The sequence below is a fragment of the Phasianus colchicus genome, chromosome 24 (genome assembly GCF_987193195.1).
Source record: "Phasianus colchicus chromosome 24, bPhaCol1.hap1.1, whole genome shotgun sequence".
NCBI classification, from domain to species: domain Eukaryota; kingdom Metazoa; phylum Chordata; class Aves; order Galliformes; family Phasianidae; genus Phasianus; species Phasianus colchicus.
Genome location: NC_143459.1, coordinates 3,183,555 through 3,209,112, shown reverse-complemented (window position 1 = coordinate 3,209,112; position 25,558 = coordinate 3,183,555). Strand labels below are relative to the sequence as shown.

At 53.0% G+C, this 25,558-nt stretch overlaps 4 protein-coding genes and 1 non-coding gene across 8 annotated transcripts; 3 read left to right on the top strand and 2 right to left on the bottom strand.

Moving 5' to 3' along the window:
* The first annotated feature begins 19 nt into the window (after positions 1-19).
* Positions 20-9,346, top strand: MTFR1L (mitochondrial fission regulator 1 like). Of its 2 annotated transcripts, XM_031594976.2 has the most exons (8): positions 20-106; positions 312-439; positions 1,328-1,432; positions 2,842-2,951; positions 3,989-4,200; positions 6,283-6,592; positions 7,689-7,814; positions 7,901-9,346. In XM_031594976.2, the coding sequence occupies exons 2-7, from the start codon at positions 425-427 to the stop codon at positions 7,792-7,794; spliced, it is 858 nt and encodes a 285-aa protein (XP_031450836.1). In that variant the 5' UTR covers positions 20-106; positions 312-424; the 3' UTR covers positions 7,795-7,814; positions 7,901-9,346. The 2 variants fall into 2 exon arrangements, with proteins under 2 accessions (XP_031450836.1, XP_031450835.1); XM_031594975.2 differs by having other exon boundaries at positions 7,689-9,346.
* Positions 9,347-9,743: 397 nt separating this feature from the next.
* RAB42 (RAB42, member RAS oncogene family) lies at positions 9,744-12,053 on the top strand. The gene is made up of 2 exons (XM_031594980.2): positions 9,744-10,273; positions 10,811-12,053. The coding sequence occupies exons 1-2, from the start codon at positions 9,813-9,815 to the stop codon at positions 11,229-11,231; spliced, it is 882 nt and encodes a 293-aa protein (XP_031450840.2). The 5' UTR covers positions 9,744-9,812; the 3' UTR covers positions 11,232-12,053.
* Positions 12,054-12,065: 12 nt separating this feature from the next.
* Positions 12,066-17,943, bottom strand: TAF12 (TATA-box binding protein associated factor 12). 2 transcript variants are annotated; one of them, XM_090124307.1, is made up of 7 exons: positions 17,800-17,913; positions 16,959-17,103; positions 15,307-15,558; positions 14,657-14,734; positions 14,267-14,381; positions 14,019-14,107; positions 12,066-12,535 (listed from the first exon to the last, which is right to left on the bottom strand). In XM_090124307.1, exons 2-7 carry the CDS (start codon positions 17,025-17,027, stop codon positions 12,500-12,502), a joined length of 639 nt encoding a protein of 212 aa, XP_089980433.1. In that variant the 5' UTR covers positions 17,028-17,103; positions 17,800-17,913; the 3' UTR covers positions 12,066-12,499. The 2 variants fall into 2 exon arrangements, with proteins under 2 accessions (XP_089980433.1, XP_031450837.1); XM_031594977.2 differs by lacking the exon at positions 16,959-17,103 and having other exon boundaries at positions 17,800-17,943.
* A 185-nt stretch (positions 17,944-18,128) lies between these two features.
* Positions 18,129-25,459, bottom strand: LOC116230080 (discoidin, CUB and LCCL domain-containing protein 1-like). Of its 2 annotated transcripts, XM_031594981.2 has the most exons (15): positions 25,334-25,459; positions 24,079-24,300; positions 22,703-22,840; positions 22,224-22,275; positions 22,047-22,119; positions 21,739-21,872; positions 21,587-21,624; positions 21,304-21,498; positions 20,669-20,790; positions 20,426-20,594; positions 20,244-20,348; positions 19,984-20,074; positions 19,810-19,847; positions 19,500-19,613; positions 18,137-19,212 (listed from the first exon to the last, which is right to left on the bottom strand). In XM_031594981.2, exons 1-15 carry the CDS (start codon positions 25,422-25,424, stop codon positions 18,791-18,793), a joined length of 2,004 nt encoding a protein of 667 aa, XP_031450841.2. In that variant the 5' UTR covers positions 25,425-25,459; the 3' UTR covers positions 18,137-18,790. The 2 variants fall into 2 exon arrangements, with proteins under 2 accessions (XP_089980422.1, XP_031450841.2); XM_090124296.1 differs by having other exon boundaries at positions 18,129-19,212; positions 21,587-21,872.
* On the top strand, positions 18,272-18,398 carry LOC116230177 (U11 spliceosomal RNA). Its single transcript, XR_004167179.2, has one exon. It is a non-coding gene; the product is annotated as a U11 spliceosomal RNA (small nuclear RNA).
* Positions 25,460-25,558: the final 99 nt, after the last annotated feature.

Genomic DNA, 25,558 nt, shown 5'->3' with positions numbered 1-25,558 from the left:
GAGCCGCAGCGGAAGTGCGCGGAGGATTTCCGCTTCCGGTGCGCCTTCTACTTCCGGGCCGTGGGGGGGCGGGTGCTGGGCGCGGCGGGACGCTGCTCTCTCTCAGGTAGCGCTGGGTGAGGGCGGGACGGGGCGGCGCGTTCTGCTCCGTCGGGTTGGGTGACATCGCCGCTTCGAGCCGGGAGCGGCCGGGCGGCACCGCCGGTGCTCGGCAGCGCGTAGGGGACGCGCTTGGCCCGGCTCGGTCGCTGCTGGCGCGGCGCCGGTGCGGGAGAGCGCGGCGCTGCAGCGCGATGACCGCTGTCTTGTAGCGAGAAGCCCGCAGCGCGGCCCCGAGCGGCGTGCCATGAGGCCGGAGCGCGTCCCCGGGATCCGCAGCACGCAGCCCTGATCCCGCCCCGCTGACGAGCTGCCGGTGCCCGATATGGCAGCGGAGTCCGTAAGTACCGCCATCACCGTACAGCGGCTCCGCGGTGCTCCTGGCGTCCCACCCCACGCGCTGCCCTGCCGGAGGTTCGATTCAAAGCACGCACAGGGGGAGCTTTCAGTGCGGTGATGTAACTGCTATTTTAAGGTCAGCGTGTAGGCTTTGTGCGCGTAGCACGTTGCGTTGTTAACTTCTTAATGGGTTTGGTGGTGAGCTGAGCAGAAGAAGCTGTTTGGATTCCTGGCTCTCGTTGTGGTGTTTGCTGCCCGGTCCCGTGCAGTGTCCTGTCAGAAAGCCAATGGCAGAGCTGTAAAACTGGGGGAGGGAGAGCAACTAAAGAGAGACAGAACTTCTTAGGAATCAGCTTAATTAGTAACCAGAGATCACAAAAACACTCTGATTCTGAAAATGCTCCCTGTGACTGTTCTCAGTTTGGATAGGCATTAAATAGAATTGATGCTTTGTTGCTCAAGAATTGTTCACAGTTGTGTCAGCACTGCTTTTAAAGATCATAGAATTAAAGGTACCTCCTTTAAATGTGATTTCTGGCTTCATTTTTCTTCTGGGCTGTTCATACAACAATGTTTTCCTCCTGTCAGCATGTTTTTATTTATTGCTCAGTGTCTGTTCCTGAACGCTTGTAGCTTTCAGTCCTGAAATAGTGCACTTGTGTTTAAAATGCCCCTCAGTAACTGATTCACTGCCATTTATGTTCAGCTAAAGCACAGTTTGATGGAATTAGAACCTTAGCTATTGGTAGGTTCTCATATTCCTAATTAAAACTATCTTTAAGCAAATAGAAAATCAGAGATCGGATTATATATGACGGTTCCCAGTTTAATAGGTCATAAGAAGGGCAGCTGACTTTGAATATTAATTGTGTAATATGGCTTCTTTCAGACAATCCCCATTTGGCAGAACAAACCCCACGGCTCGGCACGCAGCGTTGTCAGGAGGATTGGATCCAACCTCCCTTTGAAGCCCTGTCCCAGAGCCACCTTTGAGGTAAGCATGCTCACAAGGAGTTTGGTGATGGTGTGTAGGAAGTAAAACAGGGCACTCTCACAGAATCACACGGCCAGGGTTGGAAGAGACCTCAAGGATGATGAATCTCCAGCCCCCTGCCACATGCAGGGCCACCAATCTCCACATTTAATACCAGCCCAGGCTGCCCAGGGCCCCATCCAACCTGGCCTTCAACACCTCCAGCATGGTTTCCACCAAGAGAAACCTCCTTGTTGTATACCAGAACCACACTGCAAGCAGAAGCAATGTTCAGTTAATGGTGTCTCAAAAAAAAAAAAAAAAAAAAGCTAATGGAAGATATGTCTTGCACTATTCCCCCTCCATGCTCACTGGCGTAGAAGACAAATCAAAGCAACTTCTTTTCTCCTCCTTCTTTCAAATAAATAAATAAATAAATAAATACTTAATAAAAACAAGGCAACCACATACTATGAGGACATGACTAAGTAGAAGAAAACATCAGGATAATTTTCAGTCAGCATAAATTGACGTCGTGCTACTGACATAAGATAGAGCTTCTGGAAAAATGTACATGCAACTGTTTCCAGATGTCAGTCCCCATTAGTTCTCTTGACAGATTGTGGATTGGATCTTTATTTTTGATGTGTCTTTGTGTTCAGTGTCAGCACACCATTCAGACAGAAAAAAAATAAGGGTAATGTGTGGAAAGCTTGCTTGTTGGGACATCATGCTTAGCATCTTCTATGTGCAGATGAGCACTTATTATAAATTGAGTGTATCTGAATTACTTTGATATGTTGATCTCATTGTGTCTCTCATGAACTGCTGTACCATAAACCAAATGTTTGTAGACCAGCACTTGCAAAACTTTAAGTATGTAGCTGCATACTTAACTTTAAGATATATTTTTTTTTCTTTTATTGTAATTCCTGTGCTTGTAAGTGACCACGGGTAAACATTGAGGAAAATACCTCCTAAAATAATGCCTGTGCAGAGTTGGAGAGCTGGTAGCTAGGGAAAATAGAAACGTGTTGCTGAACCACTGCTTTGTGTTGTGGCCCTGTGCAGCTGCTGAGACTTTCCTAAGCAGTGAGGAAGGTTAATGGAAGCACTTGTGTAACTGTTTAAAGCTCAAGGACTTGTAATGACAAAGTGTTGCACGTGGCCTAGGCAGTGTGTTAAGCAGTATCAAATATCCCTTGGTTGCTTTGCTATTTAGACTCATAGCACAGTAACACTGAGGCACCCAAGAACACAGATTGAAACCGGCACAGAGGAGCACTACATTTTCATAGGGTAAACAGTGTTGCAAATTTGTTTGCTGGCTTGGTGTAGAGGAGAAGGGCTCTGACAAACAGTGTAGCAAATCCAGAGTGGCTTCAGGAAACAGGACCATCATTTCCTTCATGTCATTTTCTTCTTTGTAGGTTCTACCTAATGTTTCAGAGCTCTATTTAAATGATGCCCCTCCTGTCCCCACCCTGGCAGACATTGGGTGGATAGCAGCAGATGATGAAGAAACATATGCCCGAGTCAGGTTGGTTTCATCTGTTCGTCTGTTGACCCTTATTTTTATAAAGTGGTTTCTTTTGTGTAGCACAGGCCAGAAATTGATCCAGTGCTCATGACCTCTAGTCACCTTGAGAACTGATGTGATGCCTGTTCAAAGATGTTTTTCCCAAGGGACAAGAAAAATACAGAGATTTCCTGGAGGAATTCCCACAAAGCACTAAGAGCTTGTGCTGTGTTTTACTCACTGAAACATCTGAGCAGAGCAAGCCACCAGCTTATAGTATTTTTCAGCCTAGGAAGTTGAAGGGTTGAGCTCACAGGATCACGGAATAGTTAAGATTGGAAAGGACCTCTGGAGGTCATCTCTTGCTCAGGCAGGGACACCTGGAGTTTCCAGCAGTGTAACCCAGATGGCTTTTGGACATCTCCAAGAAGGGAGACTCCACAAGTTCTGTGTGCTACCCATTCCAGTGCTCCATCACCTGCGCAGTAAGGAAGTGCTTCCTGATGTTTAGATGGAACCTCCTGTGTTCCAGTTAGTGCCCACTGCCTCTTGTTCCAGCTCTCAAAGTGAGTCCCAGTTTTCCTGGGACTGATACATTTAGCCCTGAGGAGTTTGGTACTGTTCAATGGAACCTTTGTCCTTTAAATGGGACAACAACAGTAGTTATCCTGTAAGAGATTAAATCAGAGGCAGAAGTTAATGGGTAGGTGGTGCTTGAGCTTGTGCACCCAGCATACTGCCCAGCATGGGGATACAGTTAGCAGGAGGGATGTGATCTGAAACCTTGGGAGCACATGGAGACTTCTGTCCCTGTATCACTTCACCTTGTCTTGTGCTGTTTGATTGTGATTTCTTTGACTTTCTGTTCCTTGCAATGCAGAGAGACAGCACGTGTGATGGCACAGCACATCCAAACAAGGCGTAGAGCACAGTAGTATAAGAGGCTTAATTTATCGTGTTGAACTGTTTTGCTATCCCAAGGGAGGGGCAGAGAGATGCTGAGCACTGTTGTGGAAGGGCTTGGATTCATCAGTGACTGACAGGTCCTTGTCTTGTAGAAGTGACACTCGCCCACTGAAACACAAATGGAAACCGAGTCCCTTCACAGTCATACAGCGAAATGCTTCAGTCCCCAACCTGAGGAAGCAGGAAGAGAAGCTGCTGGCCTTGAAGAAGCCTGGTTTACCTGCACTGAGCCGAACGACAGAGCTCCAGGATGAGCTGAGTCACCTTCGGAGTCAGATAGCTAAAATTGTTGCTGCAGGGTCAGGTAGGAACACAATGAGTTTTCTTTTCTTGAATGAGAATGGCTGTATTAGTGAAGCATGTTATTTCCTCCATACAGAGCAGACTTGTTACTGTTTGAGCAGGACTGGCACTCTTATTGGTGTGATGCCAACTCAGTGCTGGTTCTTTGTCTAGATGTCTGCATTTATTTTGTTAGAGGAATCTTGTTTCTTTTTCAGAAGGACCAGGTGTTGCTTTGTGACTGCATTTGTTCTGCAGGGTGTTTCATCCCAACCACCTTGTTCCATGGCAGTTTATGGTGTATTCTTGCCATTCCTGCACCAAGTTGACTATGGGTGTGAGGGCCACATCTTGAGTTGGGTAGGAGTGACCAACAGCACTTGTTTCTGTTGTGAGCATAGTCCTATTTATGTAACAAAGAAAGTACTTGGGGAAGAGCGTGGTTGATCTGATTTTTTTTTTTTTAATCATTATTTCTTTTAGTAAACATGCATGCAGATAAAATTCATGTTTTGGCCATGAAACTGAGCTGTGAGTTCGTTCTTCCTTTCATGGCCTTCCTTGTGTGGGTGTACAGGGTGTATACAGTTCATATGAGCTCTGGAAATGAGAAGAAATTTGCTAGAATCCAAATCCTAGTATTTGTACAAGATGTGTTGCTGCAGTGGCTGCTTGAGTGTGGAAGCTAGCAAGGCCAGAAGTACCTGGATATCTGTTTGTGGAGCAGTCAGAAAATGGAATTGTTGGTCTCTCGGAATTCATTGAAAAACAAACAGTTCTGCAAACTGCAGGAATTGAATTAGAGGCAGTTTTTTCTTAAAGGCTGCATCTCATGTATGCAGAATATTTTGGCCAGCGACCAAGATAGCAGTTGTGTTACAGCTGCGAGGAAAAGAAGGATTTATAATTTTTCCATTACTTTAAAACAACAAAACAAGATCGAACACCACTTGAACTGATGTCCTGCAGCTGTTTGTGGTGGGGATAGTGGCTACAAAACCATCCTTACCCTGCATCCAAAAGCAAGCAGTTCCCAGATTGCCACTCAGCACCACAGGACACAGCGTGTGCATGGAACTGCATCTCGTGATGTGTGGAATGCAGCGTGGCTGATTGCTGGAGCCCCCAGGGACTCACAGCTCTGATGATTGGTTATTTTTAGTTCAGTTCTCTGTGACTGAAAAGCATTTGAATGTGAAGCAGAGTTGTGGTGTTTGATGTAGGTGGAATGCTGCTTTTTGTATGGGAGCGAGGAGCTACGTTGCCCTCAGCTCTGCAGGGAGCAGCTGTACAACAGGCTGTCACAGATGTGTGCTTCACAGAGCTGCGTGTGTCCTCTTCCCTCATTGCTCTGATTCAGAGCAACAAAGAAATAGGAATAAAGAGCAGGGCAGATTCCTTGCTCTTCCCCTCCCCAGGCTCTCAGCTCTCTAGCTGTCCAACATGCAAGTTAGAATTTCAGTGAATTTTAATTCACTGAAAGTAACGATGAGGAAGATTAGAGATCTGGATGGGAGAAAAACGATTTAATCATTCAGTACTTCTCTGCCCTCAACTCAGCAATGTGCCTGCTTACCAGATGGCATGTGAGAACTGTTCTTATTGACTTCAGTGTCTTCTGAGTTGATGTGGGGAGGGATGGTTTAGGGCTTAACTGGAGCTCAGTTATCTGAACTACATAGCAGTCTCATTTTGGAAAGATTGATGTCAAAAAAGAAACGTCGTGCAATCTGCTTTTATACTGTTAGAGAAGTCTCTCAGCTGGCAATTAATAACTATTGACAAGCATACTGTTGAGGCCAAGGGTGTTAGGGCATTAAAATACAGGGTGGTTTTGTTTCTTTGTCAGTGCAGGAAAGTTCTTTCATTGAGAAATAGACTAAGCACATCTCTGTCTTGTGCTGCAGTATCATGTCATAAAAAGTGGAGTGGCCATGGAGAGTAAAGCACTGTGATTATTTCCTTACTTTTATTCTTTAAATAACAGAAGGGTGGATGGCTCATGGTGCCCCTAGGTTTATATTCTGTTGTTTTGAGAAAACAAAACCAAAAGAAAATATAAACTATTATTTAATCTTTTTACCTGTATTGTTTTCTCTTTCAGCTTCTGCTTCCTTCACCCCTGATGTATTATCTCCAGGAAGTTCAAATGCATCTTCTCCTTTGCACTGTTTTGGACCCTCTTTCCAATCCACAACATCCTTTGTCATCAGTGACATCACAGAGGAGGAGGCAGAACTCGAGAGCCCTGAGCTTCCATCAGTCTCCATGCTTTGTTCTACGTCTGAGTGCTATAAATCAGAACCAAAGGATCCTGATGAGGAAGATTCTGTGTCTCTTTCAAAGGCCAGCAGTTTTGCAGACATGATGGGCATTCTAAAAGACATTCATAGGATGAAGCAGAGCAAAGACTTGTAAGTCTGATTTTATTTTCTCTTTCAAAGTTTGGCATCTTTTTTTTCTTCTTTTTTTCTGCTTTTGTTTGTCAGATCACTGTAGACACCTGTGTGAGGATTGCTAGGTCACAGCCTGAACTAGTGATTGAGCACCAGGTGAGAAGGCATGGCTAACACAGGGAGCTTAGGTGCAAGCAGTGTATCTGAGTGACTGGAAGGGCTGGACCCTGGGTCCTCCTTACCCTCATTTAAGTGTTAGCAGCCAAGGGAGCAATGTCTCTCTTCAGACATTGTGCTCTTCTTGAGCTGTCACCACTCATTAGAAAGGGTGAGCCACGTTCCCTATTGCTTTCTAGGCTAAATCTTAACAAATACCCTTATAAGTGTGCTCTTGTCCTGGTAGAAGGCATTATCATTGCCTTCCATTGCTCCCCAACACCAGATGTTGTATTCACCTGCTTGTTGGTACTGCTGTATGCTCATGATTCAGAGAGGGGGAACATCTCTTTGTAGTTGTCATGTCCTGCCCATAAGGAGTGGGAGGGGGTGAGCAGGGTTGTGAAAACCCTGGTTAGATTAAGGTAAAACAATACTCAGAAGTCTGGAGGCCAGCAACAGCAGCTGTATACTACAATTATCTCCAAAATGTTGGCACTTTAACGTGTACAATCTGTCTTAAACTATATGGATAGACTACATGACCTTAAGGAATCAAAATAAGCTTAATGACTTTACAACTTAATGACTTTATGAAAGATACAGCTTTTAAGAAACTGAAATAGGTCTTGCAATTACACAATCTTTTGGTAAGAGAAAAGGAACAAAAAGACAAAACAAGCAGTGCTAGTATATTTATACTGAGGGGACGTAGCTTGTTAATAATGAGCAAATTTTTATTTTATTTACCTGTTATTAACACAATTGAACAAAAATCCTGAAATTTGAATGCTGAGGTTTTCAGAATACCCCCCTTCACCCAACACAATGAGCTCCAGGTGATGGAAGCCAACACAGAATGCTGCAGAGAAATACTTGCAGGTGTCAGAGCAGGGCTGCCAGCCACCAGCTGGGCACTTCTTCTTACTAACACACTGTGTGTTTGTTTTCCATGTAGAAACCGAAGTTCTGCGAAGGAGGAAGACCCTGCTGTTCTTATAGCAGAAGTCTTGAGAAGAAAATTTGCCCTGAAGGAGGAAGATCTGACTCTGAAGGAGAAATGATGTTACAGTCATTCAGCTCCGTAAGCAAAAGTGTTAAGCTCACAAAATTTCCTCTACAGTAGCTGCCTTCCTAAGGATTGAACCTTTTGCCACTTTTATTTATTAGGAATTTTCTGCACTGGACACTTAAGAAAGACCCTCTGGATTTGACATGTTTTCCATGTGTTGTTATATTTAAGAAAAAAAAAACCCTTTTTAAGATGGAAGTTCTTTTTCCTCTGTATTTTGATGTTGATGACTGGTTAAGGATATTCTACAGAGTGCAGTGAGTGCTGCTGGATGATGTTCTTTCTGCCTACTCAAAGTCACATTAAAACTTTTTTTTGTTGCAATATAAACGATCACCATTTCCAGTATCCACAGAGGTCACACGTCCACTTCTTTCTGTTCTGAGCATGGTGCAGAGCTGCTGAGAAAGCTGAGCAATGCTTCCCAGGCCTTCTGTGTTTGGCAGGCTGTGGGTTCACAGTGCTGAAGGATGTCTTCCTGATAACTTTGTCTAACCTCATGGTAGAATGAAATTGAAGGAAGTGATGAAACCCTGAAGTCACATCTGAAGGCTGCTGGCTGGTTTTACTCTCTCCTGGGTATTTCTTAGCTCACTAATTATCCCCATGATTGCATGACAGAATGGCCTTTATTTCTTGCCATAAATTTAAGACTTCATTGATGGACCTTGTATCATACAACGTGTTTTATTTAGCACTGAGAAGGTATTTCTCTGGAAATCTCTATGAACTCTCTGCTGTGCTCTAGAATGCACTGGGGGGGGATACTGGGAAGCTGCTGGGGCACCTGAGGGCACCCTGAGGAGCTGTGACAGTGCCCTGGAACACAGTGTGTGGCTCTGGGAGGCCTCCAGGGTCACTAGGAAGCCTCTGGAGCACACTGGTGAGCTGTGGGAGCACTGGAGGATTTCCTAGAGCACACTGGGTGGTTCTTGGAGGTTGCTAGATTGTGCTGAGGAGCATCTCAGGCACTGAGGGGTTGTGAAAGTATTCTAGTGGGGCCTAGGGTACCATGGGGGCCTTGAGAGTCCTTTAGGGCACACTGGAAGGTCTCTAGGGTGCCCTAAAATGCCACAGGGAGCTCTGGGTGTAGTCTGCTGTGGCCTAGAGTACAAAAGGGAGTCCTTGGAGTGTGCTGGGAAAAGCCTGTAGTGCACCCTGGAGCACACTGAGGCTCAGGCACAGACAGAGCTGTGTTCTGAAAGGAAGCAAGGACTTCAAGTCACCTCCAGTTCTCAGCTTGACCAGTGCTTTGCTGCTAGCCTTAGAACACAAAGCATAATGAGTTGTTTTTTCTATCACAGGGTGAAGATGATGATTTTTGCTTCAGTAGTTTTCCAGGAAATAAAGTTAAACTGAGGCTGAGCCATTGCTACAGGCCTTGGATCTGTAGGGCTGAAATGGCTGCTCCTCTGAATCTGTGCTTTATGTATCAGAGTATGACTTTGGAGAATGATTGTGAGATATCATGAAAGACAGGTTTGCACTTTCTTCATTAATATTGAATCATAAAGAGCTACCTTTATACACAACAGCTGCCCACAATGGCTGCATTCCTTCATTTTGTGCCTTTGAGCTCTCTGTGCAGCCCTGGAGCACAGGAGTGGGTTGCATTTGTGGTATGATTGGCTGGGAGGAGATTCCTATGGAAGGTTCCCTTATGAATGCTGAGGAGTCCCAGGACTCCCCATGCAGTGTGGGTGAGCATGGCTGCCCCGCAGGATACGTGGAGGGTTTGTGGGTCTGTGCAGACAACTTTTGGGTGTTGTGGAGTTGTGACTGTGCCTTAGCATCCTCCCAGTGGTGGTGAGAGGCTTGGCAGGGCCAGGCATTGTAGTGTGGAACTCCCTGAAGTGCTGGCAAATGGTCAGCACCCAAAACCAAATGTTTCCTGCGTGGAGATCAAGGTTCTGCCAAGTGCTGGTACCCCACAGCTGTGACACAGGGGGGGTGGGGGGGGGATGCTTTGCTTTATGGGGTGCTGAGAGGCTCACCCACTGCTCTGCACACATGTCCACATCATTTGAAGACCCCCAGCCCCGTGTCCCAGGGCTGCGCCCCACAGCACGGCTGGCACCGTGCACCCAAACAGCCCCTGGTGCCTACAGCTGGATGGAGTTGAGCAAAGTGGGAGGTGATCCTAAGCACCCCACCCCTCCTCTGTGCCACCCCATCCCCAGGAACGCCTCCCACACCCCAGGGAGGAGCAGCAGTGCCTGCCCCAGCACGCAGTGGGTGTGGGGTTGGTGGGAGCCGATGGAGCCGCGGTGGCATTACCAGTTCCGGGTGATCATGCTGGGGGATTCGACCGTGGGCAAATCCTCCCTGCTGCGACGTTACACCGAGGGGGTTTTCCTGGATGCTGTCAATCAGACGGTGGGGGTGGATTTCTACGTTCAGTTCTTGGAGTTGGAGCCGGGGCTGCAGGTCAAGCTGCAATTCTGGGACACGGCTGGGCAGGAGCGCTTCAGGTGGGTCCTGCTTTGCTCGTGGGGAGGCAGGGGGAGATGGATTCCTGCGGGCTGGGATCCCGAGGACGCCCTGGTAGGGCTGTGTCTCCATTGCTAAAGGTGTTGCCCTCAGGTGGCCTTTAGGGTTCACTTCTGAGCCCTGCATCCAAGTGCAGAGGGCCCAAAGGAGCCCGTGGGCCCCTGGAGCTGCAGGGGGACGGGGGAGAGGCTGGGGTGCTCCTGCTGGGATCAGGGCAAAGCGGCTTCCCTGCACCCCAGAGTCCATGGGCAGAGCATGGCACCAGTTTGCTTTGTTTCCCAATGGGACAAAAGGGATATTGGTGCTGCTGGCTGCATCCCCCCCAAAAAAACACATCTGAGATGGGAACGCTTCCATTCCACGTGCACCACATTGTGGTGATGGAGCTGCCTGGGGCGATTGATACAGCGAACGATCTGGTTCTCCTTGGTCATAGGGTGGCCTTGATGGCAGGGTGGTGGGGCAGGGATGCTCCAACAAAAGGGGATCCCCTCACCCCACCTCTGGTTGCACTCCAGGTCTGTCACCCGTTCCTATTACCGCAACTCTGCGGGTGCAATGCTGCTCTTCGACCTCACCAACCGCGCGTCCTTCGAGAGCATCCGGCGCTGGCACCGGGAGGTGACAGACACAGTCCAACCTTTCCACGTGGTTTTCCTGCTGGTGGGACACAAAAGCGACCTGGTGGGAGAACGGAAGGTGGGCAGGAGGGAGGCGGAGCGGCTGGCGGCCTCGTTGGGCGTGCAGTACATTGAGACCTCAGCCAAGGATGGCAGCGATGTGACGCAGGCGTTCCAGATGCTGAGCGTGGCCATTTACCGGGCGCTGCAGAGCGGGCTGCTGGCACCGTGTGAGGCTTGGGATGGGGTGAAGAGCAGCGTCCCACTGCCAGCACCGTGCCCAAAGAAGGAGGAGAAGCAGAAGAGGTGCGCGTGCTAAGGAGGGGATGGGAGGTACTGGGTTCTGCCAGGTGCTGAGGAAAGAGGAGCAGTGAGTGATGGCATTAAACAGCCCTCTGCTCACCCCACTGCCTGCCCCATTTCCTGGGGAAAGGGAGGTGCCAGGGCTCCATTCTTCTGTTCTTCCCCCCCCTTACAAAGCGGTTCCCAGACAGCGAGCACAGCCCCTCCCTGTGCCCTCGGGTCCCAAACCCTTTTTATTATCTAGCAGAAAACTCCCTCAGCCCTGTGCCCAGCAGCACACAGCCACGCTTTGGGCAGAACCTGGGAACACAAAGCAGCTCTGTGCCCCACGAGCTGCCTCTCCCTCCCGAGCACCAGTCAGACCGGCCTCAGCTGCACTCACTGCATGCCCTGGGCTCCCCAGCTGGACAGAGCCTTCATCTATCAACAAAGTGGGTTTCACCCATGGGTGCTGGCAGCTCTGGAGCCCCAGCAGTGAGCTCTGCAGTGTCTACAACCTCCCTTTCTTTGCAGGGAGCACACAGAGCTGCCCTCTCCCTCCTCACCACATCCCACAGCATCCATAGTTTCTCTGATGTGTGCCAGTTTGGGCAGAACAGATGCTGGGATGTGACCCTTCTTCACATCTTTATGTCATGAACCTACTCATTTCTTATCCTCAGCCACCACATCCCTCCTACCTCCAGCCAAGTAGAGGCTGAACCACATCAGGAGGCCTTGATTCAGTGAGCACAGGGTGGGCACAGCCCCATCTGCAGAGCAGAGACCACCCAAACCCCCGACTCAACTCGAAGTCCAGCACAGATCTCACACACAGACACCAGGGTAACCCCACAGCTGCCTCTTTCCCTTGGTTTTAGATTAATAATTTCTTTATTCATGTAAAACAAACGCAAGTATTTATATAAACACTGACATTACAAAGTACTGGAGCGGGGAGGGGCAGGAAGGAGGAAACAAAAACCTCTACAGATGCTTCTAATACTGTCCCACACACACGATCAAATGCTCTGTCCCTCGGATAATCACTTATACGATAAACCACTTTCAAGTCACAAATAAAAGTCTTTGCTTTGAGATACGCTGCGCTCTTACGGGGGAACGAGGACAGAATGTTTTTGGCAGATCTCCTCATAAAGTCAGATATTGCTGCACCATTAATAAAAAATATATGCTTCTCTGTAAAGCATTAACAAAAATATCCCACGGATGGCATTGCAGAGGTTGCAGTGAGAGGCAGAGATCCCAAAATGCACCGCTGTCGCCTCGAGCTCTTCCCAGGGGTTATTTCTTGGTGGTTTTGCGAATCAGTGCCATTCTCTGTAAGAAGAAAGAGAAGAATGTGGGAAGCTGAGTCTCAGATGAAGTTACTGCAAAACAACCTGAACAGCAGCTGTGCAGAACAACCCATCTCGGGTTCTCTCAGGGCACTGCCTGTTTTGTTTCTACACAGGTCTGTCGAGTCCATTTGAATCTCAGAGCCCTGGAGGAAAAGGAAGTGTCTGCATGTCCCCACTCAGCCCCCCAGGCTGCAAAGGCTGTGTGACAAAGCAGAGCAGCAGCATCAGGGGAGGGACCAAAGCCCACCCAAGCTCCAGGAGGAGAGTTGCAATACCACCCAGGAACTCCAACAGTTCCTGCAGGGCACCTGCCTCTGGCCTCATACTTCAAAAGCAATCACTCAATTCAGTTAAAGCAAAATTAAGGGGGAAAAAAAAACAGCTGCCCAGCTGCAGTCACAGCTGAAATCACAGACAACTGCATGCTCTCTGCTGCAACTGTTTAACCTGATGGTGATAGGCAGCTGAGACCTGTGACATGAAGACACAGCAGGTGCCCTGTGCTGCTCACAGTATGTATGACTGCAGCCTTGGCCTGTGGGTACATAGAAGCCCAAGGAAGCTGAGCCAAAGCCTGCTTGTGGCAGCACTGATTCCTGTGTGTGACACCACATCCAGCCACTGTGACTCTGTACCATGCAGCATGGATCTGCAAATGCAGGGTGGCAGTTCTGGTTACTTGCACCATATGCTGCATCCCAGACAGAACTGGCCACAAGACTTCTCTCAGGCAGTCCCTCAGGGAATCTCAGTTGTGCTCCTGCCTCCTCCAGTCCTTCTTTAGCATTCTGGGAAGAAAATCCCAGGCCTTGCCTTGATTTCTAACCACCTGCAGAGGAAACATCAGGCCAGGAGGGGCAGGGCAAGCGCTTTGCAGACCTACAGTAATTCCTATGGCGTCTGTGTGATCTACAGTTGTAGTGGAAATGTTAAGTCATGGCTTGAAGCAGTGATTGAGCACCTGGTGGGAAGGCAGGGCCAACCCAGGGAAGCTCAGGTGCATGCAATGCACCTGAGTGACTGGAAGGGTTGGAGCCAGGATCCACCCCTTCCCAGACCTCATTTAAAGGTTAGCAGTGGAGGTGAGGGTATCTCTCATTGTAGATCCCTGCTGTACCTGAGGCCTTCTGAAGGTAAGCAGCTTCTTTCCTTTGTTGTTGTGCCCACAGCTGTTGCATTTGTTGCAGTCTAGAACTTTGCTACTCTGCTGTCATTGCTGTGCTTTCCATCGCATTACATCACTCCAACAACCAAAAATGTTCTCAGCTGCTTTTTCACCCTTCCCACCCAGGCTGCCACACTCAATCCTCTCTGCACAAACCAATGAGGAAACTCCAGAAGTTACTTCAAGTCCAAACCACTTGGAAGAGGCTACAGATTCATCGCTGCCAGGAGTCCAAGGGCACCTTACCTGCATCAGGCTTCTACCATGTGATTCTCAGCATGTTCTGAGGGCTTCTTACCTGTTTGTGAGCTTCTGTAGTGCAGGCTTTTTTGTAGGGCCTGATTTCTTCAGAACCAAAGCCCGGGATCCACATGTTCCACTGACGTTCTGGAATAGAGAGAACATGCCAGCACACTGCACCCACTTGGAGAGGGTGGGGTTAGGGGCAGATTATCCCCGTATTACGAGAGCAATGAATCTTCTCATGGGTTTTCTCCCCAGCAGTGGGGTGTGAGCCAACCACTCAGGTGAGGGCAAGCTCCTTACCAAGGTGCAACTGGACATCTTTCACTTCCAGGGTGTTTGACTTGCGGTGCCGTGCGAGCTGGCAGGCAGCTGTCACCACACTCTCTATGAAATCATCAGCAATTTGCAACAGCATCTGCCACAGAACGAGGACAAGACGAGGTCTTATCAGTACTGAACAGCTGAAACTATGAAAACAAACCCTCAGAAGATAATGTTTCAAGGGTGTTTGCCATGCTTCCCTGAAAGTTTTCTGAACACTGGAAAGCAGAGATGTGGATGGCTGAAGGCTGCCATGAACAAGGCAGTGTAATATAAAACAACGCTCCCAGCTTTGGGCAAAGGGCCATCAGACTGTGGAAAACCCCAGATCTGCTCTTCCTGCAGCCCCTGCTGTGGGTTGGTACCTACTTCCTCCACGTCTTCATCTAGCTGTTCATTTGGATCCACCTCACGCACCAGGTCCTGCAATTTCTTCTTGGTTAGAACCTGAGTACGTGAGAGAGAAAAGAGGAATAATTTACTGTGCTGTTTTAGCAAATAACTGCCCACCCTGCATGGCCACAAAAGACCTCCTCCCCCACAAAGCAGAGACCCAAGTCACCCGTGTTGATGCATAGTATCGGCTCAGGAAGGGCAGATCAAGTGCTAAGGAGTCATTTTCAAGCACCAGTGACTGCTCTGAACAGAAAGCAGAGTGCAACAGGCCAGGATGACTAATTCTCCTGCACTAAATCAGCACTAAAATGCCCCTGGCTGAAGCGTGGCTGATGGCAAGAGAGGACAAAGACATAATGAGAAATCTTAAAAGGCAAATGCAAGCAACGTTCCAGCAATTAATTTTGTGTTCAGGACACAAAGGAAGTATTTCCATTGCTCTAGTGCTCATCACCTTTAGCATTTCAAATGGCAAACAGACACACGTGAGTGCTGGATTACTGCAGAGCAGAAGGCAGCATCCTCTCAATATGTCCCAATATGTCAAAAGATTGGGAATTTCACCACTGCAGAGCAGTTGTAAGAGGTGTGAGCATCTCCCCTGCAGCTGGAGATGAGTTTACCTGGTTGCTTTCAGGACTGAGCCGCCCTCCTCCACTGGGTGTGCCAGGCATCTTTGCCACGGCTGTGCTGTTTGCCATGGAGCTCTGAGGGGGAGTGCTGGCAGGTTCAGGCTTTATGGAGGAGAAGTTGGAGAGGTTGATCAAGGTAGATGGGCCAAACTGGTTCATAATCTGTTGGGCTTTAGCTTTTAGATCATAAAGCTTGTCGAGGTCCTGCTTCTTCTTGGGGTTGTGGGGACCCAAACCGATCAACTGCAGAGAGAAACAGAAGACAGTCAGCAAACAGAGCAGGAATCCAAAGGGGGCTTTGCCCTCGCTACTTGACAGAACCTAGAGTTTACAGATCAGGTCTCTAGGCACAGTAAGGGAAGAGGAATGTTTAGAAAACATTCCATGGTATCTGGGGAATGAAGTTTGCCCTGAGAAGCACAGCAGCTGCATGCAGCACACTGACAACAGTGGCTCCTCGCCCTGCTGGGTCCTGCATGTATTCAGCCTCATAGCAGGGCCTGCCTGAACCACTTCACATGTACTGAAGGCAGCTTTGAGGGTGAAACTGTGCTCAGAGCTGAGATTTAACTTAAGGACACAGCCCAGCCTGCAATGCACAGCAGGCTTGAGCCCTGTCCGTGGTCTCTCTATCCTCCACAAACCCAGGAGGCAGAAGCCCAAACCAGAAGACAACCAGGCTCAGGCTCTCTATGCAGGAGGTCTCAGTTCCAGCTTTGCTCCAAACCTGCTCTGCAGCAATCCCCCTCCTGAAATCCAGAGCCATCTTCACAACACAGAGCTCAACCCCAGTTCTAAGGAACAGTGATAAGAAAGGAAACACGGATGTGGTTTCCCACAGCAGGACACCAAAAGCCACAGTGAGGGAACCTAACAGGCAGCCAGGGGGGGTTCTGGCAGCACAACCTGCAGCTCAGATCTCCTGGGGTCACCACCACGTGCCTGTGGTTACTCACACTGTCAACTGCAAGTGATTGCGTGGATGGACCAGAGCTGCTGTATGCAATACACTCACATACAGACTGATGAGCAGAGTGTTTCCTATCTCAGCTACAAACAGACATTTTCCCTTCAGCACAGCAAGCTGTTAGTTTGGATTAATTCATACAGAAAACAAAACCAGAAATCACGCTCAGACAGTGGCTGTTTTAGTGCTTCACTGCAACACAAACCCATGCACTGCTGCACTGTGGAGCTCTTCTAGAAGAATTTACATTGAGACACGCTTCTGTAGGGCTCTCAGCAAATTCCCAGCTCACTCAGTTTGAACCAGTCAATGGCAGAAGGCCCTTATGCTCAAATCTCAGCATCCTCCGTGGTGTTTCTGGACAAGGCATTTCACTGCACACCTGGGTTTGCACAGAGGCTGGCTGGAGGCCATTTGCTCCCATGCTGCATTTATGCATCCACCAAGCAGGAATCCTCACCTGCCATGCAGGGGAGCAGGCGATGCCTGTGCAATGCTTTGAAATCCTGGGGCAGGATGCACTTTATTGGTATAAAGTCGTTTTGCACATTTCTCTCTCGATCTTACTGGCACTTTTTGTGTGCCTTTAAGATCACCAAAGGCAAAACACCCAGGATGAGGAGGTCCCCACCAGTCCTGCATGCCAACTCAAGGCAAGCTCACGCAGTTTACTTACAGCTATCTGCGTGTCTAGATCTTTAATTACATCAGCCACTGCTGTGGGCCCAGCGAACGGAGAGGCCATTTCCCAAAGCCTTCCTGGGGTCAGCAGCCAGCGTTAACCTACTCTCTCTTCCTCCTCTTCCACATCACTCTCATTCCTACAGGAACACCAGATATTTCCCGTGTCACCCATTCCCTCGTAACATCTCAACAGGAAACAGTTTCACCACACTGCAGCACGCATTCCATCTGTGAATTTCCTTTGCAGCTGCCTGGGTCGTGCTGCTCATCCAACCTAATTCTCTCTTTCAGTTTAAAGCCATTCCCCTTTGTCCTATCGCTATCGACCCACGTCAGATGTCGCTCTCCCTCCTGTCTATGATCTCCCTCCAAGCACTGGCAGGCTGCACTGAGCTCTCCCGGAGCCTTTTCTTCTCCAGGCTGAACACCCCGTAGGAACACACAGCAGAGCAGCTCCAGCCCTCCGATTACACCAGCAGACAGCGGGCTTTGGGGCTCCCGTTGGGAGCACTGCCGGGCAGCTCCGTGCTCTCCTTGCAGCAGGTGGCGTGGCCTCAATGAACACCACGATTCGCTTCCCGGCGATCCTCCGCAGCTCGTTAAGCATCGCCGCTGCTGCAGCACGGAGCTGTAATTAGCGTCTAGAATCAAACGAGGCTTTCCGTGCCCCCGTCCTGCTTTAGGACTGACATCCCCGGCACACCGGGAGGCCAACGCTGCCCCTCACAGCCAGCCTCAGCCTCAGCCTCAGCCCCGCCGGTACCGGCTGCAGCTCGGCCGGCTGCACCCCACGCTGCACCCCGCGCCGCTCCCCCGGCCCCTTCGCCCCGTACCTCCCCATGCCCCGTGGGCGGACCGAGGCCCCGCCGCCGGCTGCGCTCCCTTCGCCGCGCACACCGGATGCCCTTCCGGGGCACCACCCGGAAGTATTTACGGCACCGCCAATCAGAGGACGAGGTGCTCTGCGCGTGCGCAAAGCGGGATCTAGCAGAGGCGCCGCCGCCCGCGCGCAACGCGGGTTCCGAAGGAGGGGCCACTGCGCGTGCGCAGAGTGGTGGCGGGGAAGGGAGCGGCCCAGCATGCACCGCGCGATTTGCATAGCGGTCCGAGGCAAAAGGGACGGGGGGAAAACGGTATTTTAGGGAAAAAAAACGCAGAAATGGCTAAAAGCGCAGTGAAATACGAAGGGGAAAAGGTAAAAAATAAAGTATTCCCTCTGTCTTCGGGGAAAATACCACGAGACTCGCCGCGAACTTGAAGGGAGTCTGTCGCTGCCCAGCGGCCGCAGCGCGAAAGCGGAGCTTTAAAAAGGGCTTCTGCCGTGCGTGGCACGGGGGGGTTTCGGCCGCCCCCGCGGAATCGACATCAAGAGATTTCGGAAGCACAATTTTTGTGGGAGGGGTCGCCGGTAACCGCTTGTTCTGGCGCCCCGGGGTGGCGGTGCGAAGAGTAGCGGAGGAAAGCGGTGGTCACGTGAGGGAATCACGTGGGGGTGTGGTGGAGGCTGCGTCCACGTGTGGAGCCGCGTCGCAGCTGCGGTTGTTCCTATAGGAAGCGGCGCTGCTGCGGCGGCCGCGCGTAGGGGCTGCTGGTGCCCATAGCGCTCCTCCATAGGGCTGTATGGGATGCGTCACCCATAGCAGAACTCGTCGGCTTCCGCCCAACTCTGAGCCCTGCGTGAGGGCGCTCGCACGGCAGCTGATGGTTTATATACATGTATGTGTATATATATATATTTAAATAAAAGTGCAGATTTAGGTATAAAACCCCTCCGCGCCCCAAGGAAGGGCTCCATCCGAGGGTGGGCAGCTCTCCTCCGCCGCCTCACCAGGCCTTGTGGTACACATGAGAGAAGGGACAGTCTGCGAGCTGCTGTGAGTGGGATCCCTCCGCAGGGAACCCGTCCCCATGGGGGCTGGCAGTCCGCTCCACCCCAGGCAGCTGCAACGGGGGGGCAACGTACCGTGTTGGGGGGGAGCCTGGGGAGCCGGCACGGTTCGGGGAGGCAGGGAGCCCTGTGGTGTCACTGGGGTTCCAGCGGGTGCCGACGTGCTCGGGTTCACCAAACGGTGTGGCGTATTCTGGTTCTGGTGGCAGAGGCTCTGCGTATTCGTGGTGTTTTCCCGGCACGTCGTAGTGGCTCACGACCAGCGGCAGGGTGTAGCCCTCGTCGGGGGGAGGCTTGAAGGTGGAGGAGGCCAACTGGCTGCTGGGGCTCACCTGGACCACATCCGGCTCGGCGTAGTCTGCAGTGGGGGAACACGGCTCTGAGATGGGGATGGGGCAGAGGGAACGGCCCCACAGAGGTACGTGGCACTGTGTCTACCCCTGGGTGGGCACAGACCCACAAAAGCCATGTGGGGCATGGCACCCACCCCACATTTCCCTCTGCCGCAGTGTCCTCTGGCCACCTTGTGATGCCCATGCATTCCCAAGCTCTCCCTTTGCAAAGGGACCCAGGGCTGGAGCAGGGTGCAGCGGGAGGGATGTGGGTCTTTTCTGCCCCATCACTGTGCTCCTGTGTTCCCATTACCTGGTGAGGTCTGGCTGAGGTCACCCAGCACCACAGGGAAGGAGGGCAGGGTGGATCCGGGGGGTGGCAGGCTCCCCAGGGAACACACCTGGCTTGCCTCCAGCTTGGGTTGTCCTGGGCAGAGAACAGAAACCTCCATTTATCACACGCCTGCCTCCCACCACCCCTGGATGCCCTTGAGGATGGAGGTGCCCCCAGAGTGAGACATCAGGAGGAGCAGGAAGGAGCCTGAGCTCAGACCTTCAACCAGCTGCATCTGACCTGAATTCAGCACCTCTCTGAGCCCCCCACAGTGAGTGGGGGTTATTACCTTTCGTGAGCCCACAGTTCAGCTTGGTGGCTGGCTTCCTGCAAGGGGAGAGAGCACAACACGGGTGAGGGGCTGCCTGTGATGGAGGCATCCACCAGGATGCAGCCAGCAGCTTAACAGAACCCCCCAGAAACCCAATGATTTGTGGGGAGGGGGGGACAGGCTGGGACCCACCTCCTCCTGCGGCAGAGGAAAGCCAGCAGCAGGAGGCTGGAGCAGAGGAGGACAAAGACGCCGATGAGAAGCATCACCAGCAGTGTGGAGTCTGGGAAGGGAGAGTAGCATCAGCACCTGGGGCCACCATCCCACACTTCCACGTCTGGGGTTCCCCTGGGTGCTGAGAGCCCACCCTGGGTGAGCTGAACTGCACAATTAACATGACTGCCCGGAACCAACAACAGGATGAGGATCAGCCCCTGTGTGGTGGCACCCACCTGCCTTCTCAGGGTCCAGGGCGACGCCAGGGATGGGTGTGCGGCCAGGCGGGCGGCTGGTGGGGATGGGGATGTGGGCAGGGACCTCCTTTGGGATGCTGGGCACTGCAGGGCAAAGCGGGTGCTGTCAGTGCTGGGAGTATGGAGAGCTGGAGGCCCCCAGGAGCACGAGGGATGCTCACCATAGGGCCGTGCTGCACGGACTCGTGCCATCTGGCAGCCCAGCAAGGCCACCTTCAAGGCAGCACGTTGATGCCAGCTCTGGGGTGTGATGCGCAGGTAGCGGGTCGTGATGGGCGGGATGAAGGCGTTGGAGACCTCCCCGAGGCTGTCCATGTTTCCTTCAAAGACCTACTGGGGAGGGCAGGGATGGCTGCAGAGCTGCAGGCTGAAGGTTGCTCCCACCCTGCTGCCCCCGTGCCCACCTTGTCCTCCCGGCCACTGCTGCCCCTGTAGGGTCTCCAGTTCTTCCCATCACGGCTGGAGGACACCCGGTAGGACGTCACGTAGAAGTCATATATCTCAGCAGATCCCTTTGTGATGATCCCTGTTGGGCAGGATGCGCCCTTATGTCACCCCAACCCTCCCAAAGCTCCTTCCTGGGCACCCACATCCCCCACTCTGCCCTGAGGAGCCGATAAACCCCGGCTGCATTCCTCCCTCCTCCGGCCCCCGGTCTCACAATGTCCCCATTTTCTTCCTGCCGGCCTCTGCACAAAGCCCCCGTTGGCGGCGGGCTTGGCTGAACAAAAGGCACTCACTGGCACCAGATGCAAGAGCATAATATTGACTTGTTCATCCCAGAAATGGCTGCAGAAGTGGGGAAGGAAGAAAACGAGGACAGGAAAAAGCCACGAGGAAGGACCGATGCTGTCCGGATCCCAATTTGCACCAATACAACCAGAGCAGGGGATGGCACGAGGAGCCCACAAACTCTCCTGGGAGTCACAGGTTAGGGAGGGGAGGGGATCTGCAGCCTCTTTGGGCAGTGTGGGGGTCCCATCTGGGCAGTGACCAGGATGGCATGGGAACAACCAGCCCCATCCACCACAGTGCTGACCTGTGACATTTCTGCGGGTGCCCAAGTCCAGCTCCAGCCAGGCAGTGTCAGTGCTGGGATCAGCTGCCCAGGAGGGGCTGGGGGTGCCCAGGGCTGCCCGCTCAGCTGCCCAGCTCCGCTCCTGCCCCAGCGTGTCCACCTCCTGCCACCAGGATGAGGCGTTGAAGGCGGCCACCTCCAGGGCATCACCGCAGGCTGCAAGGTGAGGTGACAGCTGGGGACCTGGACAGGACCACGGCCTCCTCGTGCAGCCAAAATGATGGCTTAATGCATTGGAAAATACCTTTGTGGAATAGGAGACGCTTCTCAGAGAGGGAGCCCCTGTGAGAAGGGAAAGGGGGGATGTCAGGAATGGTCCTGTAAGGCAAAGACCCAGCAAACCCACCTGGGGGGGCTCTGACACCGAGGGGTGGCAGCTGGGACCGCTGTGCCCACCTTTTGGAGTGCAGCCCATTGGCGAAGGCAGACTCGTAGAGTGTGATCCCCTTCTCACGGGACAGGGTGACCTGCCCACCCACCTCATCGGCGACCACACCGGCGTGCACAGCTGCTTTGCACAGCACTGAGGTCTGCAGGAAGCGTGGGATCAGAGCAGCCAGACCCCCCCAAGGTGAACCTGTCCTCCCTCCACCTACTGGCAGCAGGATGGAGGTGACAGGTGACAGACAGCCAGCTGCTGGGGACAGTCCCCAACAGGGCACCCATGGGTGACACCTCCCAGGAGAGCAGGGCTCTGTACGTACATCCCGGTAGCCGTCCTTTGTGTTGCCCCAGATGTCCCCCTCGATGTCCTTGCAGCCAGCAGGGCAGTACACACTGAAATGTACAGGATGAGTGGGATGGGGAAAGTGTGATGGAGACAGGGAGTGATGCTGGGCTGGGGACTGCTCAGACAGGCTGCTGGTGGGACAGCTGCTCACCTGACGTGCTCCTGGAAGAAGTGGGTACCTCTGACCAAGCAGGAGATCAGGTCTGCAAGGCAGGGATGCCCCAGGGTGAGGGGCTGTGTGGGACCCCACAGCACACAGCTCTCCCTGTGGCACCCATCTCTGTCCCCTTCCCAACCAAATCCTGTTCCAGGGGTAGGTTTTTCCCCCTGGGTCTGCAGGAACAGGGTATAGTGTTTCCTTGGTCACAGTGCTCTCTGCAACGGAGCTTGATGCTGGGGCCCCAGCTGCCCTTGGGGTGCCATGTCTGAGGGCCCCCAGTTCCCTGCCATTCCCTCTCTCACATCCACAGCCTCCAGGCAAGGAAAATGGGGGCTTATAGGAGGCTGGGGGCAATGGGAGCCAAGCTGGGATGAGCACAGACCTTCCTGCACCCCTATCTGTGCCCCTGATAGAGGCAGGGACACAGCCAGAGGGGTTCAGCACCTGCAGAGGACAACCCCCCTCCCTACCTGGGTGCTGTGAGCTGGCATAGGACAGGAGGAGGCCTCGTCCTGAGCGGTGGCTGGTGCTGTTGAACAGGATGGTGATGGCACTGGAGTTGGTGACCAGCAGCGGGGTGGCAGGGACAGCATTCCTACAGTAGGGCCCTGCAGGAGGGATGGGGCTGTGGGGAGGACTGGGGTCCCTGGAGTGGACACAGGGACCCAGATTGAGGGCTTCACCTCCCCGGATGTGTGTGCTGGGAAGGATGCTCAGGGTGACCCCATCACTGTCCCCACAGCCACAAAATGACAATGCAGTGACGTCACATCTGCCAGCCAGGTCATCCCCCGCTGCTTCCCGGCAAACTTCTCTTAAGAGCTTCTTAATTGCACCCAGCTGGGATGGAGCAAGCAGCCATGTGGCCAGCAGCCCTTGTTGAGGCAATGGCTGTGGGTCTGGCACGCACGGTTCGGCTGCACAATGGGTCCACATTCCCTCCCCACTGCCACCCGTCCCCCTTCCACAGGAGCCACCAAAGCTTTCTCCTAAATCCCCCGGAGCAGCGACTCATTTAATCCAAATTGATTTGCAGTCTCCATCTCTCTGATTAAAACTTCAGCTTAGCGAGGAAGATGGGTTCCTTGGGGACATCCCTGGGCCTAGATGGGGACAAGAGGTGTCCCCGGTGCCTGCATCACTCCTCTTTGTCCATCCTTCCCGACGGATGGAGGGCACAACAGGACAGGCTGTGCTGCTGCTCTGCATTGCTTCCATCTCCAGGCGCTCAGAGATGCTCCCAGCAGCACTGCTGTTGTCCCAGGGATGGGGACGGTCCCCAGGACCCCAGCATGTCCCTGAAGGGAGGGCAGCAGGGTCAGGCTGTGACGTTGGTTGGGCGCCAGGAGCCGGCTCTGAGTCAGCCGCTTCCCGACAACCAGCTGGGATCACTCCAGGGACAGCAGCAGATACTGGTGGGACCCTGCCTGACCCCATCCCCATGGCAAAGGCACTGAAAGAGGCTGGGGGTCCGGAATGCTGGGTGGGTGGGCAATGTGCTGCGTGGCTGATCCCTCTCTGCCACCCCCATCCCGTCCCATTGGGGCCGTCCAACCCCACTGCCACTTCTCCCTTCTGGAGATGTTTCCCCACTGGGTGCTGTCAAACTGTTCAATCTCTCCAGGAAAATCCTGGAAACGTTTGGGCAAAGTTACTTAATCAGCAGCTGCATCTGCTCCCATCTGGGTCGCCTTGGCTATCTCCCCCTCCTCCCCCCCCCCCCCACCCCAATCCTCCTCGGGATGAAATCAGCTAAAAAGCCGGATTTCCCCTGATCCCCTCCTTAGCAAAGGCTTTATGTAACGCGATCTGCACCCCTCCGTGCTGCCTCAGTTTCCCCCTTTACCATAAGCAGTGCCTCTCTCAGGGTCGGCCAGCAGCAGGGAGCTGTGGGTGCAGTGCTCCGAGGACTCCAAGTCGACGTCCCCAAAGGCCACGATGAGGGAGGTGCCCGGGGGGGCCTGCAGCTGCCAATGGCACCAAGTGTGGTTGGGATACGTGCCGGGGTAGTTCCTGGAGCTCAGCGTCCCGCTCTGTGCTGTCAGCACTGTGTGGCCACAGCCATCCCCTAAATGAAGGCAAAGGAGTGGGGGTTGCTCTCCGTGCCTCAGTTTCCCCATGCTGCACTGCCCCATAGGGATATGGGTCCTCTTTCAAACCCTTCTGGGGATGGCCCACAAGATCACAAGACAGCTCCAGTTTCCCCTCTGCAGACATCATTGTGCCACCCTTTTACTTTTAGGACCCCGATTTGGGGGGGGGGATCTGGGGGAAATAACCCCATAGGGCTGTACTGCGCCCAGCCCACCTCTGTGTCCCTCACGTCCTCAAAGTGACCCCCGCCACAAAGGGGCTTTACGTGGCAGAATATCCCCAAAATCCAGATACAAAAGAGGGGTTTTCACTGCGTCGTGTCAACCAAAGCGCTCAATTCCTGCCCCAAAAGCCGACAAAGCCGTGCCTGGATGGGGCTGGAAAGCTCACAACAGCACGCAGACCCCGAGCAAAGTCTGCTCCGTGCATTGCCGGGGGGGGGGGGGGGGGCACTTCTAGGGTACGAGGGTGGGGGGTAGCAGCACTGAGCCCCCCATGGGCTTTGGGGGGAGGGGGGGTCACCGCTCATCTTCTGGGAAACGAAACCCCAAATCGTCAGCCGTGCCAAACCCTGCGGGGAGGGGAAACTCTGCAGGACGGGACGGGACGGGACGGCGGCCAAAGCGGGACACCGGATGGGATGCGGGGCTGGGGGAGGCGAGGAGGAGGGCAGCGCCATCAATGGGGACATTAATGGGGGACGTCAATGGGTCACCATCCCCCCCCACCCCCCCCCAAAAAAAAAAAAGTAAACCCCGAACGCAATACGAATGGAGGCACCAACGGGGACATCAAGGGGTCACCTCCCAAAAAGTAAACCCCGAATCCGACCTCAACGGGAGCATCAATGGGGGATCCCAGCGCGGACGCCAACGGGCCACCCCCCAAAGAAAGAAACCCCAAAGTGCGGCGGGATCGCCGGCACCGACACCGAAGCCGTTGCGGGTCGGCACCGCCGGGAGTCCATCCCGGTTCTGCCTCCGCTCCCGCCGCCGCCCCGCACTCACCGTGCTGCCCCGCGGCCGGGCGCGGTGCCATCAGAAGGCAGCGGCGCAGCAGCAGCACGAGCAGCGCCCGCGCCCCTCCGCCCGCCCGCATCCTCCCGGCGTCGCCGCCACCGCCACCGCCGCCGGCCGCCGCCACCAACCGCGCCGCCCCGCCCCCTCCACGCCTATTGGCCGCCGCCCTCCGGCCCCGCGCCGCCATTGGCTGGCCTCGGCGCCACTCGGACG